The 15,508-nt window shown below is 38.7% G+C and overlaps 1 protein-coding gene across 1 annotated transcript in view; it reads left to right on the top strand.

Moving 5' to 3' along the window:
- SDK1 (sidekick cell adhesion molecule 1) overlaps positions 1 to 15,508 on the top strand; it is a 675,085-nt gene that overhangs the window by 236,168 nt on the left and 423,409 nt on the right. Inside the window, exon 2 of the mRNA XM_065411886.1 lies at positions 15,282 to 15,441. Within this exon, the coding sequence (XP_065267958.1) occupies positions 15,282 to 15,441 (160 nt within the window). The remainder of the gene's footprint in view (positions 1 to 15,281; positions 15,442 to 15,508) is intronic.

Genomic DNA, 15,508 nt, shown 5'->3' with positions numbered 1-15,508 from the left:
GACCCACTCCTGGTCCTACACTTCCTCCAGCATTCATACAGCATTCATACTGGCTCTCTGACCAGCCACTGCATGAACCAACTATAGAGAGGCTACAGCCAAAATAACCATCAGCTTTCCAGCCTAGGACCACAGAGCTGTACTGTCCTGCCCTGGTCAAAACCCTGACCAGTATGAATTTATTATCCAGTTCACCTCCCCCTCGATGTGGAGAGGAAATGCAACAACCTTTGTTAAACCGAGCTGAGATTTCCCCCCAGACACTTCACTTAAAGGCACAGGGGGTTCAGATTAAAACATAAAACAAGTTTATTAACTACAAAAGATTTGTAAGTGATTATAAGGCAGTGGTTCTCAAACTTTTGTACTAGTGACCCCTTTCACATAGCAATCCTCTGCATGCGACCCCCCCCTTATAAATTAAAAACACTTTTTAATATATTTAACACCATTATAAATGCTGGAGGTAAAGTGGAGTGGAGGCTGACAGCTTGCGACCCTCCATGTAATAACCTTGTGACCCCCTGAGGAGTCCTGACCCCCAGTTTGAGAACCCCTGTTATAAGGGATAGCAAACAGATCAAAGCAGATTACCTAGCAAATAAACAAAAATGCAAACTAATCTTAACATACTAGATGGATTGGATATGAATTAGCGTGATGGTACAAGCAGGCTTGCAGATTCTTAAGGCATAAGCTGCCTTTACTTTGCAGCTTGGGTTTCCCAGGTTTTCATACACAGGCTAGAAATCCCTTTAGCCAGGGCCCAGCACTTCCCCCAGTCTCTGCTTCCCAGGTGCTTCTAGGAGTCTTCGTGTGTGTGGACTGAAGAACAACAGATGATGGCACTCTCTGCCTTATATAGTTTATGCATATGCCAGGAACCCCTGCCCCAAACTCAGTTTGTGGAAAAACACTGACACCCCAAGATAGAGTCCAGAGTCATATGGCCTGGTCATCTGAACTTGTGGCGCCATAGCAGCCATTACTTACAGGCTGTCTGGTACATTCTCAGGAAGGCTCAGCAGATGATGGATAAGCTTCTCCTAGGACTTACTGTTTTCCCTAATGGCTCATTACCCTAAATAGGCCCTTCCCTACCAGCTATCTAGACTGAAAGCATCTTGCCTAGTGGGCATCACCCCAGTGTAACTACATTTGAAATACAGATACATAGTCAGTATTCATAACTTCAGGTACAAAAATGATACACACATACAGATAGGCTAATCATATTTAGCAAATCATAACTTTTCCAATGACATATTACATGACCCATCTTGCATAAAATGCATTATAATTATGCCATAATCATATAATTAATATCACTGTGAAGAATATGGGGTGCAATGTCACACAGTCTATTTCTGGTACCCAAGGATCTGAAAAAACATCTGATATTAGGTCCATCAGGGGAACCCAGGCCTGTCCATTCCACTGGGTTCCAGCTCAGTGCCCTCAAACTAGACAAGCAGGATCAGGGTTCACTAACTCTGATAGTTCCCTGAGCTCCTTACCTTCCCCATGGCCTCTGCAGGCTCCTCAGTTTGTTGGTCCATTCAGCCTTTCGTGGGGGGTTTGTCCCTGGGCGGCTCTTTAGCAGTTTGCCAAAAGGAGTTCCTTTCTATGGCCTGCTCACTCTCCTGGTACCCACCCCACCCCTCTGCTTTCCAGCCCTTCTATCCTCCCAGCTGCTGTGAGGCTGCCAATCAGCAATGGCTGGCAGTGCCTGTATTAGGTAGCTGGGGTACATACACCCCATGACAGAAGGTTTGATCACATAGTACAATAACAGTATTTTTAAAAATACTATCTGGTATCTTAAGGAAAGATTCACTGGGTGATTTATCTGTTTTGAAATATACATTTGGAGAATGGCAGTAAAACATTTGTTTAATTTAATTGGTGTGTTCAAAGATTTGTCACACTTACAGCCAAAACAATCTGAATCACAACTAGCCAACATATTGGCTAGAACAGCCTTCTTGCACAGCAATACTGCTAAGGAGACTCCAATATGCTAATATACCTTTGACATAGTAGATGGTAATCTTCTACTGTGTCTCAACACTGTATTTTAAAAGTTTGAACTCAAGCACAGGACTAATTTAAAAAAATCTGGGCCCCTGAAACTAAGCCATTCAATTTGGTCCCTATACTGTAAGGGCCCAAGATTCAGTGCCTGACCTTCCCCATACTCCTAAGCCATACAAGATAGGCAGGTTCAGTTGCACAGGGGAATAAATCTTGCATCCAGAACTTGTGTGTGTTTGTGGGGTTAAGGGGATAAGAGATGGAAGTTTCCTTTTGAAAAGAAGAAAGAGAAGAGCCTTGGGATGTGCCCAAGCCAGGGCATGATAAAAAGAGGTCTTGATTCCCCAGGAGGTTCTAGTTCTCAGCTGTCAATCAGTACAAAGCTGTTTGCACTCCATGCCATGTGCACTGAAGCATCAGCAGTAAATGTCACACCAGCATTTTAACCTGTCTTTGATGGGGTGTTGCTCTTGTTTGTGGTTAAAGATTTGGCACTGTTGACAGTACTGGCCCTGGAAATGAATATTTCTGGTATCTCTGTAGCATTATAGGTATGAGAAGTGTAACTTGGTGGAATCAAGACCATTATCCATAGAAGAAAAAATCCATAAATATATATGAGTTTAATTTTGATTAATTCATAACATAAGGCTGTGGATATTATTTAGCATGATACTTTCAAAATGTATGTAAAATAACGACGATGAAAATGTTTTCTTTGTCGATTTCATTATTTTGCTTGCTTGCTTTTTATATATTTATATTCCATTTCTTTTTATTGCATTCTTCTTTCAAGCTCACTGAAAAGATTTTTCTTTCTTTCTTTTAGTCTGTTAACCCGATGCTGTTCCACTTTGGTTTTCTTAACTCTATCTTTTTTTAAATTTAATTTTAATTTTTAAGTAAGCTTAAAGTAAACTGCTATAGTTTTGTGTCATCCAGTCAGTCATCTATGACGAATCACAACCAATCACCAATCAACAGGATGGACTGCCTTTTAGTGCTCTTCTTTCCTTGTTGCTCAAGTCAGCTTACACACACCCTGCTTCTTCAGCACAACCCTTATCAAGGCCCACTTTACACACTAGAAATAAGATATTGAGGGTCAGATGCTGCCGGACAACTTCTGTACAGAAGAACTGGAGATAAATTTCCCTGAAAGAAGCTGGTTCAGGTACAAAGCTCCTACTTAAGATTCCTTGAATCTCTAGATCTAAGGCACTCCTCTATCTAAGGTACTCATAAGGATCCACTTACCACAGGATCTGAGCACCTCATAGTCTTAACTTTTATTTATCCTCGCAACAACCCTAAAATAGGGAATTGCCGTTCTTCCATTTTACAGAAGGAGAATTGAGGTGCAGAAAATCTAAGTGAGTTGCCCAACAGCAAAGTAGAGACTTGAACTTGGATCTCCTGAGTCTCAGGCTAACACCCTTACCACTGGACTATCCTTCCTCTTGTTGTACTTTGAATCTGAGGTGAATATTTTTAAGATAACAAGTATTACAGTTTAGTGGCTGTTTCCCACGATATTGTATCTCAAGAATGGAATCCATTTGCCAGACGCCTTTGTCATTTGTCTCTCACTAAAGTATCATTATGGAGTAATGTTCCCTCAGTTACATTTTTAAGATCACAGCAGTGGCCCTTAGAACTTTTACTCCCAGTCCGTTCATTACAGGGCTATGCAGTTAGACTTCCTCTTCCTCCTGGGGTTCTCTAGTTGTAGAACCTTTGCCTGACTGATTTTTCAGGGCAGATATTGAGCATTGGACAGCTAGCTCCTTTTATCTGATACACCATACCTGCTAGAGCTATAGCGAAATATATAGTAGACAATCAAATACAGAATAATTGTATTGTATTTATATAACACCATCTACCAAAAGGGTGGCAGGATGGCCCACTGGCTGGGACACTGGCCCAGCTTCAATTCCCTGCTCCACTATAGACTTCCTATGTGACAAGTCACTTAGCCTCTCTGTGCCTCAGTTCCCCATCTGATATACTTCCCTACCTCACAGGGTCCTGAAGAGGACACTGGCACTGCTGGGATAAAAAACCTCCCATTGAAACATCCTGAAAATGACATTCCTACAACTGAGACAGTCACAGGTTACATATATCTATCTAAAGCATCGAGTAATGTTAGTTTGCTGGGATCATCTGGGTATATCTCACCAAATTATTTCCCCGCCATTACCTTGGTGCACTTCTGTCCTTCCTGTAGTTTAGTCTCCTGTAATACTTTAGTCTAATCCAGGTTATTAGGTTCAATTAGGGATAACTGGGTGGAATTTATTGGCCTGTGATGTTCAGGAGATCAGACCAGATGATCTGGTGGTCCCTTCTGGCCTTAAATTCTATGACTATCACTGTGACTTCTTTCAGAGAGCTTTACATATGTTGATGATCTTGGAACTACAGTCTGAGATAAAATCCATCCCGGCTCTTCATGTGTTGGAGAAAGAGGGAATAAAAGATAGGTAAAATGGCTAACTGGGCATTGTATTCCAGTTGTTGGTGAATCACTGGGGCATAGGAGGAACACGGACAGATTTTTCAGCAGATATCCAAACCATGAGGTATGATTGTTTTGATACCATTTTGAATTCAGTTAGTTGTTTGCCATGTCTTCTCTCCTGCAACTTTGGGAGGGTGCTGAGAAAGATAAATTAGAGCCAGACAACTATCATCTTAGTAGTGCCAATCAGTGTCTAAAGAGTTTGGACATTTTCAGGAGGCCTGAATACCAAAGACTATATAATCCATCAGACAGATCTGCTGTGCCTCGACTCTTTCCTGCATCCCAGCTGAAATCCACTTTTTCTATCAGCCCTTGAACATGAAAGGAACATGCTAAAGAGGCTGGGGAATCTCTAAGAAAATCAAGAAGATTCCATTATCATCTTGGTAGCATACTGAATATAGTTTAGGGTGTACTTGATGCAGTGTGCTAAGAAACCCCTTTCAGCTACAAATCTGACAGCTTCACTGTTCTGTCTTTCCTGCTTGCAGGATTTTAAAAAAGCCTTTCCCTCTGTTTTCTGGTTTATCATTCTAGAGAGGAAAGGTTGGAGGTGTTCTTGTGGGTCCCCATCTCCTTGCTTCTTAAACTGTGAATCTTTTTTTTCCCCCCTCACACACCCACATGGATCTTCCTTGCCTCCCAAGAGCCTGATCAGAGCCCCAGTTCTCTGCCTTTATCCCTTCAAACTGTTTTATTTAAATCTCTCTTCCTCTGTCCTGAAGATTGGTTTCTTGGGGACCATTGCTTTATGTAGGTAAGTCTAGGACTTAGCAACACTCCCGTACAGTTTGTCAGTGGGATAAAGTAACCTGTGCTTATCTCAATTTCCTTCCAGAAGTTTTTTATCCTCTTTCTGTCCATAGTTATGGCTATTTCTGTCCATAATCCTTAAGCAATGAAAGAGAAGTTATGGCATAGTCTCAACATATATACGGCGTTACAGTTTTATTTAGACAGAGTGTATAACTTCGGGTGTTCTGAATCCCCTTTTGTTAACTTTGAAGGCTAGAGGGAGGGCCACAGAGTTTCTGTATGTGATAGCAAGGTGGACAAATTTTTCCTCCTACCCTGTGTAGTACACACTGAGCCTTACTCTGTTTGAACTATTGCACCGTTCTGGGATGAGAGATCAAAGGTTACAATAAAGGAATTCAGGGTAGTTTATGTTCAGTTCCCTGCATCTACTCTCTAGAAATTAGATTTGATATTCCTGCACCTTTGGCTACACCCTCTGGTAGATGCATCTTCCATATTGTAACTACTCAGCCTTTCCAAAATCAGTAGTCTTTAGTTTGGGGCCCCAGCTGTCTTCTTTTAATTTGTTTATGTCCTCTTAGTACTTCAGTTGGAAAGGTTTCTTTCTATGAGATCAAGATAACTATAGCCTCGTCTACCTCTTCAGAAAGGGGCTAGGGATGTTAGGTGCCCAACTCCCTCTGAATTTCAATTTCAGTCAGATTTTGGCACCGAACTATCTTAAATTCCTTTGAAAATCCCAGCCAGCAGGTAAAGCTCCAGTCAGGTCAAGAAGCGCTGATTACCAGAACAAAGCATAGAAAAAGAAGCAAATAATGTGAATGTATAAGGCTTTGGTGTGCAGGAAAAATATGCTTCTGGGCTATGCATGTATAAATGCTGCTTTTGCTTCTAAATTATACCCTGGCTTTTTGGTGATGAGGGGGGAAATTAATTAATTGGTTTTATACTGTTAAATTTTATGTATTTTATTAATACATAACAACTTTGTTTGTGTAGCACTGTGAATAGAAGGGAGGGTTGAATGGAATATACAAACACAGAAGTACTCACTTGAGAAGCTGAACCAAACTTCAGTGCGGTGAAACTGAAATAGTGACTTAAAGAAACTTGTCCTGGGACTCCTTTACTTCTTTTGAGCTCTGCTGATCCTTGAGTTGCCCAGGTCCCTCTTTGGTTTGGGCTTTTCTGTCTGTCCAACAATTGAACTAATAAAGAGAGACTACCCCTGTCATGTTGAATTGTCCAGCTGTGTCCCCAGATTCTAACTAGCTTCTGCATCCTTCTTTTCTTCCTGGGTCAGCTTTTCTCATTCTGGCCAAACTTATACTTCCTAGAGTGGTTATTCTGGGTCTGCCATATGGGAGTCACAGTTAACTTCCCCCTAATAGTACAATTTGAAATTTAAATGCCTCCCACTTTAACTGCCTCGATTTAACTCCGTTTAAAACATGCTTTGGGGGTATAAGTATCACTATACTCTATAAATGAACACCAATACTGAAAATATAGACTAGTTCTCCATGGCACTACACTTGGCTTCAAAGAAAACACAGTCATCAAGGCTTTTCTGCTAACTTTTCTTTTAGAAGCTTTGCTCGGTATTTTATTTTCATTTTTTCTTTTAGTGAATTTTTAGTGATCGCTGATTACATAATTGAATTTGACAAACTAATGGTGAATGCTTGATGAGAAAATCAGGAATAAAAGATTAGAGGATAAAATTACTTAAAGGGTTTAAGTAAATTTTCTGGAGAATCAGGATAATTTATATTGTGTGCTATATTCTTTTTTAAAACATGCCAGTAGATCTATCAGATTTTAGCTTCAAAGAAAATTTGATTGAATTCTGAAGACTACTTTCATACAATACTAGCTTGATTATAACATTTGAAATCTGAAAAAAACCTCTGGGTGGGCTGCATTAGCAGTGATGTTTTAATTCTTTGTGGATAAGGCGAGGTGCAAAGTTTTCGACAGCAGTTTTGCTCTGACTGTTAAATAAATTGTTTGTTTTTAGAAAGGGTAAATGCTTACATAAGAGTGAAGTAACGGGAGGATTTTTTACCAGCATAATGTCTGCTTCTTATTAACATGGATGTTGAAAGAAACCACTGAAAAACAGGAACAAATAGCTTATTAAGGCAACCGTTTATTTTGCTGATGTCCGTTTCATTGGAGATTAATCTCACTGCATGGCTCAATAGTTTCACAAGGAAAAAATAGTACTAATGGTTTTATTCCATTTCTTTACACATCTGTGGTTAGCTTGGTTAAACAAAATCTGCCACTTTATTTACGTAGCAAAACTCCATGAGCATGGATATATGTACTTGAATGCTTTTTATTATTAGACTGAAGTCTTAAAATTTATATACAGTAGAACCTCAGAGTTATATACAGTAGAACCTCAGAGTTACGAATACCTCGGGAATGGAGGCTGTTCATAACTCTGAAATGTTTGGAACTCTGAACAAAATGTTATGGTTGTTCTTTCAAAAGTTTACAGCTGAACATTGACTTAACATAGCTTTGAAACTTTACTATGAAGAAGAAAAATGCTTCTTTCCTTTTTTTTTTTAAAGTACTTTACCTTTAACACAACGCCTTACTGCATTTCCTCTTTTTTTTTTTTTTTGGCTGCTGCTGCCTGATTGTGTACTTCCAGTTCCAAATGAAGTGTGTGGTTGACTGGTCAGTTCATAACTCTTGAGGTTCTACTGTTTTCTTTTTCTTATTATTGATTCTCTGTATTTACAGCTTTCAATACATTTTCAGAAAAGTTAGAGATATTGGAAAGAAAAAACCCAGCAAGGATGATAACATCATAGAATGTACTATACCATTATTTTAGTAATGGCTATGTAGATGGGTTTAATTTATGATAATTATAAAGCAAAATACCTGAAAGTGTGCTATGACTTATTCTGCTAAAGTATTGAAATCTTTCTGCTGTTAAAACTTGGAGAAGTTTCTTTGCAATAATCTGTAGATTTCATAATTTTTGCTGTTTTACTGTTGTACCCAAAACTATCGGCAAATGAAGTTTGGGTGACTATTTACCAAAACAAGAAGAGATCCATAATTTTCATATTGATTGACTGATCAGAGAGATAACAAATAGTGCATTAGGCCTTTTCCTCAAAAACTGTACAGATATAACTTTCAGTCCTTCAGTAGTAAATCCATGCAGTGTGCTGGAGAATGAAAATGTTTGAGTTTGATATAAAATAAGTTTTTGAAAGGAAGATTAGCAGTTTTAACCAAAAGGTTAGTCGCCCTGGGAAATTCAGCTGTCTAAAAACTAGAGTGCGATTAATAAAGGTCCCACTCAGGCTGATTGCTTCATTCATGCTGAGATTTCTAATCCTTCCTCAGCTGGACTCTAACCTGATTGATAGCGCTTATTATGATGGCTTAATAAATTTTATTGTCACTTTACAAGAACATTTTAGAGAATTTGTGTTCTAGTGGCACCCCTTGTTTATGGTACAATTGATTCTTCTGGTATCTGGGGGTGGATTATTATTTCTTTTTTTTAAAAAGGAAAGGAAAATAAAAGAAAAGGGCAGGTTATGAAATAGATTACAGTCATTAGGTCTCTCAGCTCAACTAGTTTATAAAAAATTTGGGGGGACCATTCTTTGATGTCCTGTTGTCAGTTTGACAATTAAGATACAAAAAGTATTCAAGTTAATGTGGTAAAGTAGATAATGCAAGACATTTACTTTATTAGTTCCTTTATGTAGATTATATATTTAAATTATTTAAATTTAAAACAGTGGTTCTCAAACTTTTGTACTGGTGACCCCTTTCACATAGGAAGCCTCTGAGTGCGACCTCCCCTTATAAATTAAAAACACTACAAAAATTTAATACCATTATAAATGCTGGAGGCAAAACGGGGTTTGGGGTGAAGGCTGGCAGCTCGTGACCCCCCATGTAATAACCTCGTAACCCCCTGAGGGGTCCCGACCCCCAGTTTGAGAACCCCTGATTTAAAAATATAATTACATTGATAAATTATTGCTAAATCATTGGCAAAATAGAAGCATATACAGAAGAAAAATATAAGATCTAAATTTAATGTACTGTAATTAAAACATCTAAACATCTAGGGTAAACATTGCCATTAAAAATATAACTACAACAACAACAAAAACCCCATGCACTGCTAGAATATAATGTTTCATTGATTCTTAAGAACAGTATTGCCACAAATTGGTAACATACTCACAACCAAGATGTCTATTTACAAAAAAAAGTGGGGTGGAAGAATGAATAACATCCGAGTTACTGTTTTTTTGGTTTTTTTAAAGAATTCATATCTGAAAGCATAGAATAAGATACACTAGCATCATTGTACAACCCAGTCAAGTTAACATTAATCAAAATATTATTACTTTTCATTTTAAACAGTCAAAAAACATAATAAATACATATTTTTGTCTAGAACAATAACACAGAATTTGGTTGGAAAAAGTACTGAAAGTTTTTAAAATGTAAGGAAACAAAACTTTATAAAATGTAACTGAATTCAAAAATCATCTGGTGTAATTGAGTAGACATTATGAGGCCCAGATAGATATAATTTTCCTCCTTAATAATTTGGATATATCCATGCACTTCTCCATAATTCTCTCTCACACCATTAATGGACATAAAATCACAATAAAAGTTCTATATTCAAACAGAAGAATTGGGTATGGCAGTGGAGTGAATAGAGCTTATTTTTAATAGGAATTTTTAAGTATTAAAAATGATGAGAAGGAATCATTCAGAATGTGATATTAATTCTAAAAATGTAATTTATATATCTAATTCTATGAGTTTTTTGGTAATACTAACATATGAAAGCTACATACCTTGGTATTGTTTTCCAGGAGCTCAGCTTTTATGATATAGAGAAAAGTTATAGAGTAATAGAAATGGGATGAAATTTAATAGTGCAAAGTGCAAGTCATGCATTTTGGAGCTAACAAAGAGTTTTTGTTTTAAGCTGGGGCTGTATCAGTTGGAAACACAGAGGAGGAGTGTGTATTGGCTGATCTCAAGATGACTATGAACTGCCAATGTCATATGACTGAAAGGCTACTACAGTCCTAGGAAGCATCAGGCGAGGTATTTCCAGCAGCGATTGGGAAGTGTTAGTACCATTATACAAGTCACTGGTGAGGCCTCACCTGGAATAGTGTGTGCAATTCTAGTCTCCCATGTTTAAGAAAGATGAATTCAAACTGGAACAGGTGCAGAGAAGGGCTACCAGGAGGATCAGAAGAAAGGAAAACCTATCTTATGAGAGGAGACTCAAGGAGCTTGGCTTGTTTAACCTAACCAAAAGAAGGCTGAGGGGAGATATGATAACTCTCCATAAATGTATCAGATTGATAAATACCAGGGAGGGAGAGGAGTTATTTAAGTTGAGCGCCAGTGTGAATACAAGAACAAATGAATATAAATTGGTCATCAACAAGTGTAGGCTTGAAATTAGGTGATGGTTTCTAATCATCAAAGGAATGAAGGTCTGGAACAGCTTTCCAAGGGCATTGAGAGTAAAAAATCTAACTGGTTTCAAGACTGAGGCTGATAAATTTATAGAGGGGGATTGTCTGATGAGACTGCCTACAATGGAACGTGGCCCATCTGTGACTGCTAATAGCTAATATCTGTTACGGGTTCCCCCCGGGGTGCCACTTGGCACTGAGGTACCACTGAGCCCACCTGACCCACCAGCCTGGGCTCCCTTTTACACTGTGGTGCTGTGATAAGTTGCAAGCTGTCCGAGCTTGCTCCTTCACCAGCATACACACAGATAGGGACACACCAAGCTGTAGCTTCACACACACGTGCTGAGATCAGCTCCGCATGGGAAGGCTCAGCTAAAGCACCTCCCAGTTGCTAAGGCACACACTCCCCTTCGGAGTGTAAACCCAAAATTATACCATCTTGTGCTGCACAGAGAACTGTACAGGGTAAGATCATGAAATTCACTCCCTCCTTCAGTGTGGGGAGAGAGACGCAACAGCTTTCTGCCCCAAGTATGATTTCCACACTGGTTTTAGACAAAACAAAAACAAATCTATTAACTACAAAAGACAGATTTTAAATGATTATAAGGGATAGAAAACAGATCAAAGCAGATTACCGTAGTAAATAAACAAAACCGCAAACTGAGTTTAACACACTAGACAGGTAGGATATAAATTAGGAAATTCTCACATTGAGTGATAAATAGGCTGGCAGATTCTTAAGGCACAAGTTGCCTTGGCTTTCCCAGGTTTTCATACACAGGCTAAAAATCCCTCTTGCCTGGGACCATCACTTTCCACAGTTCAGTCCTTGCCTCTCTGGTGTTTCCAGGTGTGTTGTTGTAGGAAGAGTGAGGTGCCATCATGATGTCATTGTCCCCCTTTTATATCTTCTTCCCACTTGCTGGAAAGCTCTTTTGCTGTGACCTGGGTCAAACGGTTCCCATTGTGTAGTGCTATCTCTGAGAGGTTTCTATTGTACACAGTTCCTGGGGTAATCCTTGTGCTTGTGTGCATTTCCTCAATAAGCCACTAACATTGTTTGGTCTTTTTACTGCTATACTTGAAAGGCTGCTTGTGGGTGTTTTCCACCTCACAACATGTTTCTGTAACACATACATAGCCAAATGTCATAACTTCGCATACAATGGTAGCACATACAATCCAACAAGATATTAATGTCTAGCAGATCAAGACTTTTAGAATGATACCTCACAAGGCATACTTTGTACAAAACATATCCTAATTACATGACAGTGGTGAATATTGGGGTGCCAGGGTGTCACAATATCCTCTGGCTGGAGATGGGACACTAGACGGTGAGGTCTCTGAGTTACTGCAGAGAATTCTTTCCCAGGTGTCTGCCTGGTAGGTCTTGTTGACATGCTCAGGGTCCAACTGATTACCCTATTTGTGATCAGAAAGGAATATCCCCCCGGGTCAGATTGGCAGAGACCCTGGGGTTTTTTCATTTTCCTCTGCAGCAAGGGGCACTGATCACTTGCACGTTTCTGTAACACATACATAGCCAAATGTCATAACTTCGCATACAATGGTAGCACATACAATCCAACAAGATATTAATGTCTAGCAGATCAAGACTTTTAGAATGATACCTCACAAGGCATACTTTGTACAAAACATATCCTAATTACATGACAGTGGTGAATATTGGGGTGCCAGGGTGTCACAATATCCTCTGGCTGGAGATGGGACACTAGACGGCGAGGTCTCTGAGTTACTGCAGAGAATTCTTTCCCAGGTGTCTGCCTGGTAGGTCTTGTTGACATGCTCAGGGTCCAACTGATTACCCTATTTGTGATCAGAAAGGAATATCCCCCCGGGTCAGATTGGCAGAGACCCTGGGGTTTTTTCATTTTCCTCTGCAGCAAGGGGCACTGATCACTTGCACGTTTAAACTAGAGAAAATGATGGATTCTGTGTAACTTGAAGTCTTCAAATCATGATTTGAGGACTTCAGTAACTCAGCCAGAGGTTATGGGTCTATTACAGGAGTGCGTGGGTGAGGTTCTGTGGCCTGCAATGTGCAGGAGGTCAGACTAGATGATCACGATGGTCCCTTCTGGCCTTAAAACGTCTGAGTTATTTTTAATAATATCACCACATCATATCTTTAAGCTACTATAGTACCTTTTGAAGTTCTGCAGTACTGTGTTGCATCAACACATTCTATTTTTTAAAAATCAAAATCAAGAACACTTGAATTACAGAAATTAATCTAGGATTCCTTTGAATCAAAATATATTTGCAAAGCCTGAATACCAGTACATACAGTATCCAGAATATCTTAATGATTTAGATGCAATACTGATGGTCTAGTTTGAAACATTACTTTAGGACCAAGGAAGCACATTGCAGAGTCAGAGATTTTTTTAGAGAGTGCCTTGCTAGCACCTACCTCTCAAAGGAGCTCTAGCATGAGCATCTCCACTGATTTCACCAGCAGCTGTATGTTGGGTTCCTTTCAGGTCTTTTTTTTTCTTTTTTCTTGAGTACACAGGTGAAATTGCTTTCACACCTGATTAAACCTCTATCTCTTCATATTTTTTGTACTGAAACTCTGTGATCTGGAAAGCAACATATTTGTATTTATGCACTATTACACCAATGGGAGCTGAATTTTGTAGACTTTCTTGTTGAATAACTTGGTCTAATTTAATTGGAATTTGACTAGTGCATAAAACCAGCATTGACTTATATTCTACTGATTTTTCACATTAAAATTTTGTGATCTGGAAAGCAATATTGCTATAGTTTAACATTGATAGGAACCTAATTTTATGGAATTTTTAACTAAATAATCTGACAGACAAAAAAGCGGTTTTGACTCAGTTCCGTATTGACTTTTTTTCTCTCTAAAGCTCTATATGGCCAGTAAAATGTATTCTATTAATGGGGCTCATTTTGTATTCAATATCAAGTCCACATTTTGTGTAATGTGGTAAATGTAAAGTTCGTCTTAGTTTTCTATGTTAGAACCGTCCTATATGATCAACGGAAATTCTTTTATATTCTTAGGTTTTTAAGTAGCTTATATTTTTTAATTTGGCCTCACAACACCCATGTGGGTAAGGGAAGCATTATTAACCCCAAATTACAGATGGAAAATAAGATACAAAGAATGAATTCTCCTGGATTTCATACAGGGAGATTAAGGCAGGTTTTCACCTGGTGTAAATTGTCATAGCTCCGGGAACTTGAGTGGAGTTACGACAGTTTAAACTAACTGAGGCTCTGCCCCAAGTGACTTGGCCAAGGTTACATAGGAAGTCTATAAAACAACTAGGAAGAGAGTCCAGATTCCATGCACAAATAGGCCTTGCATGTTTACTAAACCGGCTCAGTACCATTAATGGGGTATTTTGTCAGTGTAATTCAAATAAAAAGACATATCCAGATTAAGAAAATCTGAACATTCAACTTTCTTTTTATCTGTCTTTTCAAAATGGTCTATTAGTAGTGGTAACGTCTAGTTTCAGGTAGTTTGGTTGTTGATGATAGTTTGAACTAACTTGACTGTATCCGGGATTAGATAACATAGGCCAGATCCTGTTCTCGTGAATGTCAGCGGGAGTTTGTTTGGGCTCAGAATGTTTCATAATCCTATTGGATATTTGCTTCCAGGTGAAAGAGGAGCATCTTTTATGTTTGAATTAACAACCCCTAATTTCATCTAATGGAGTATTGTTAGCAATTGTGATCCACAGAAGAATAAGAGTTTGCATGCTACATCTATCTGACCCTTGAACGTTATTAAAACACCCTAATTCAAAACCTGTGATTGGTCACAGAAAATATAATTTAAGATACTATAGTTAGAGACAATATTGAAAGACACATTAATCTTGTTATTTTGTAAGCTGTTTTGTTCTAAGCTGATCTTTTGTCAAAATTCTTCATTTGCCCTGAGACTTGTCCTGCTGTGATGATCACTTCCATTCAACCTTCGTTTTCTGATTTTTTTTTCAAAAGGGATTTTTAAAGTTTTGTGAGTGGATTTAGTGTTAATGAAAGTAAGAAACTAATAGCAATGGCTCCTACCAGACACATTAAACACAGATGTAGGCACTGTGTAGATTTCTGTTGTAAACCTCTGATGAGCAGAGGCTCAACAATGTTCCAGGTTGTCCAGTGCTTTTGCCATGTAAATAAACACCTATGAGGAGGAGCCTAGGCTGAGGATTCCAAACTTGTTTTTAACTTGTGAACCAAGTGGCATTTTAACCAGTAGCATGTTTCTAGATACAGAAGGTTGGTGCTTAGGAGGTTGATACTTAAGTACTGGACAGCCTAGACCCCTATTTTATTAAATAATTTAGGAGGAAATTGGCTAAATATGGGTGGCCTAAAATCAAGGATGATATCCATTTTCATAGTCATGAAAATATTTTTTCTCTTGTATGTTTCAGATGACGTTGCACCATACTTCAAGACTGAGCCTGGTTTGCCCCAGATCCATCTAGAGGGGAACCGTCTTGTACTCACGTGCCTTGCGGAAGGCAGCTGGCCCTTGGAATTTAAGTGGTTACACAATGACACTGAAATCACTTCCTACTCCACTGAATATAAGTAAATGGATTTTTTTAAAATATCGTTTTAATTGCAATAATTTTTTGTGATTGTGCTTAGAAGAGAT

The sequence above is a fragment of the Emys orbicularis genome, chromosome 10 (genome assembly GCF_028017835.1).
Source record: "Emys orbicularis isolate rEmyOrb1 chromosome 10, rEmyOrb1.hap1, whole genome shotgun sequence".
NCBI lineage: Eukaryota > Metazoa > Chordata > Testudines > Emydidae > Emys > Emys orbicularis.
Note: the sequence above shows the minus strand (reverse complement) of the source record. Positions and strands in the feature narration are given on the sequence as shown.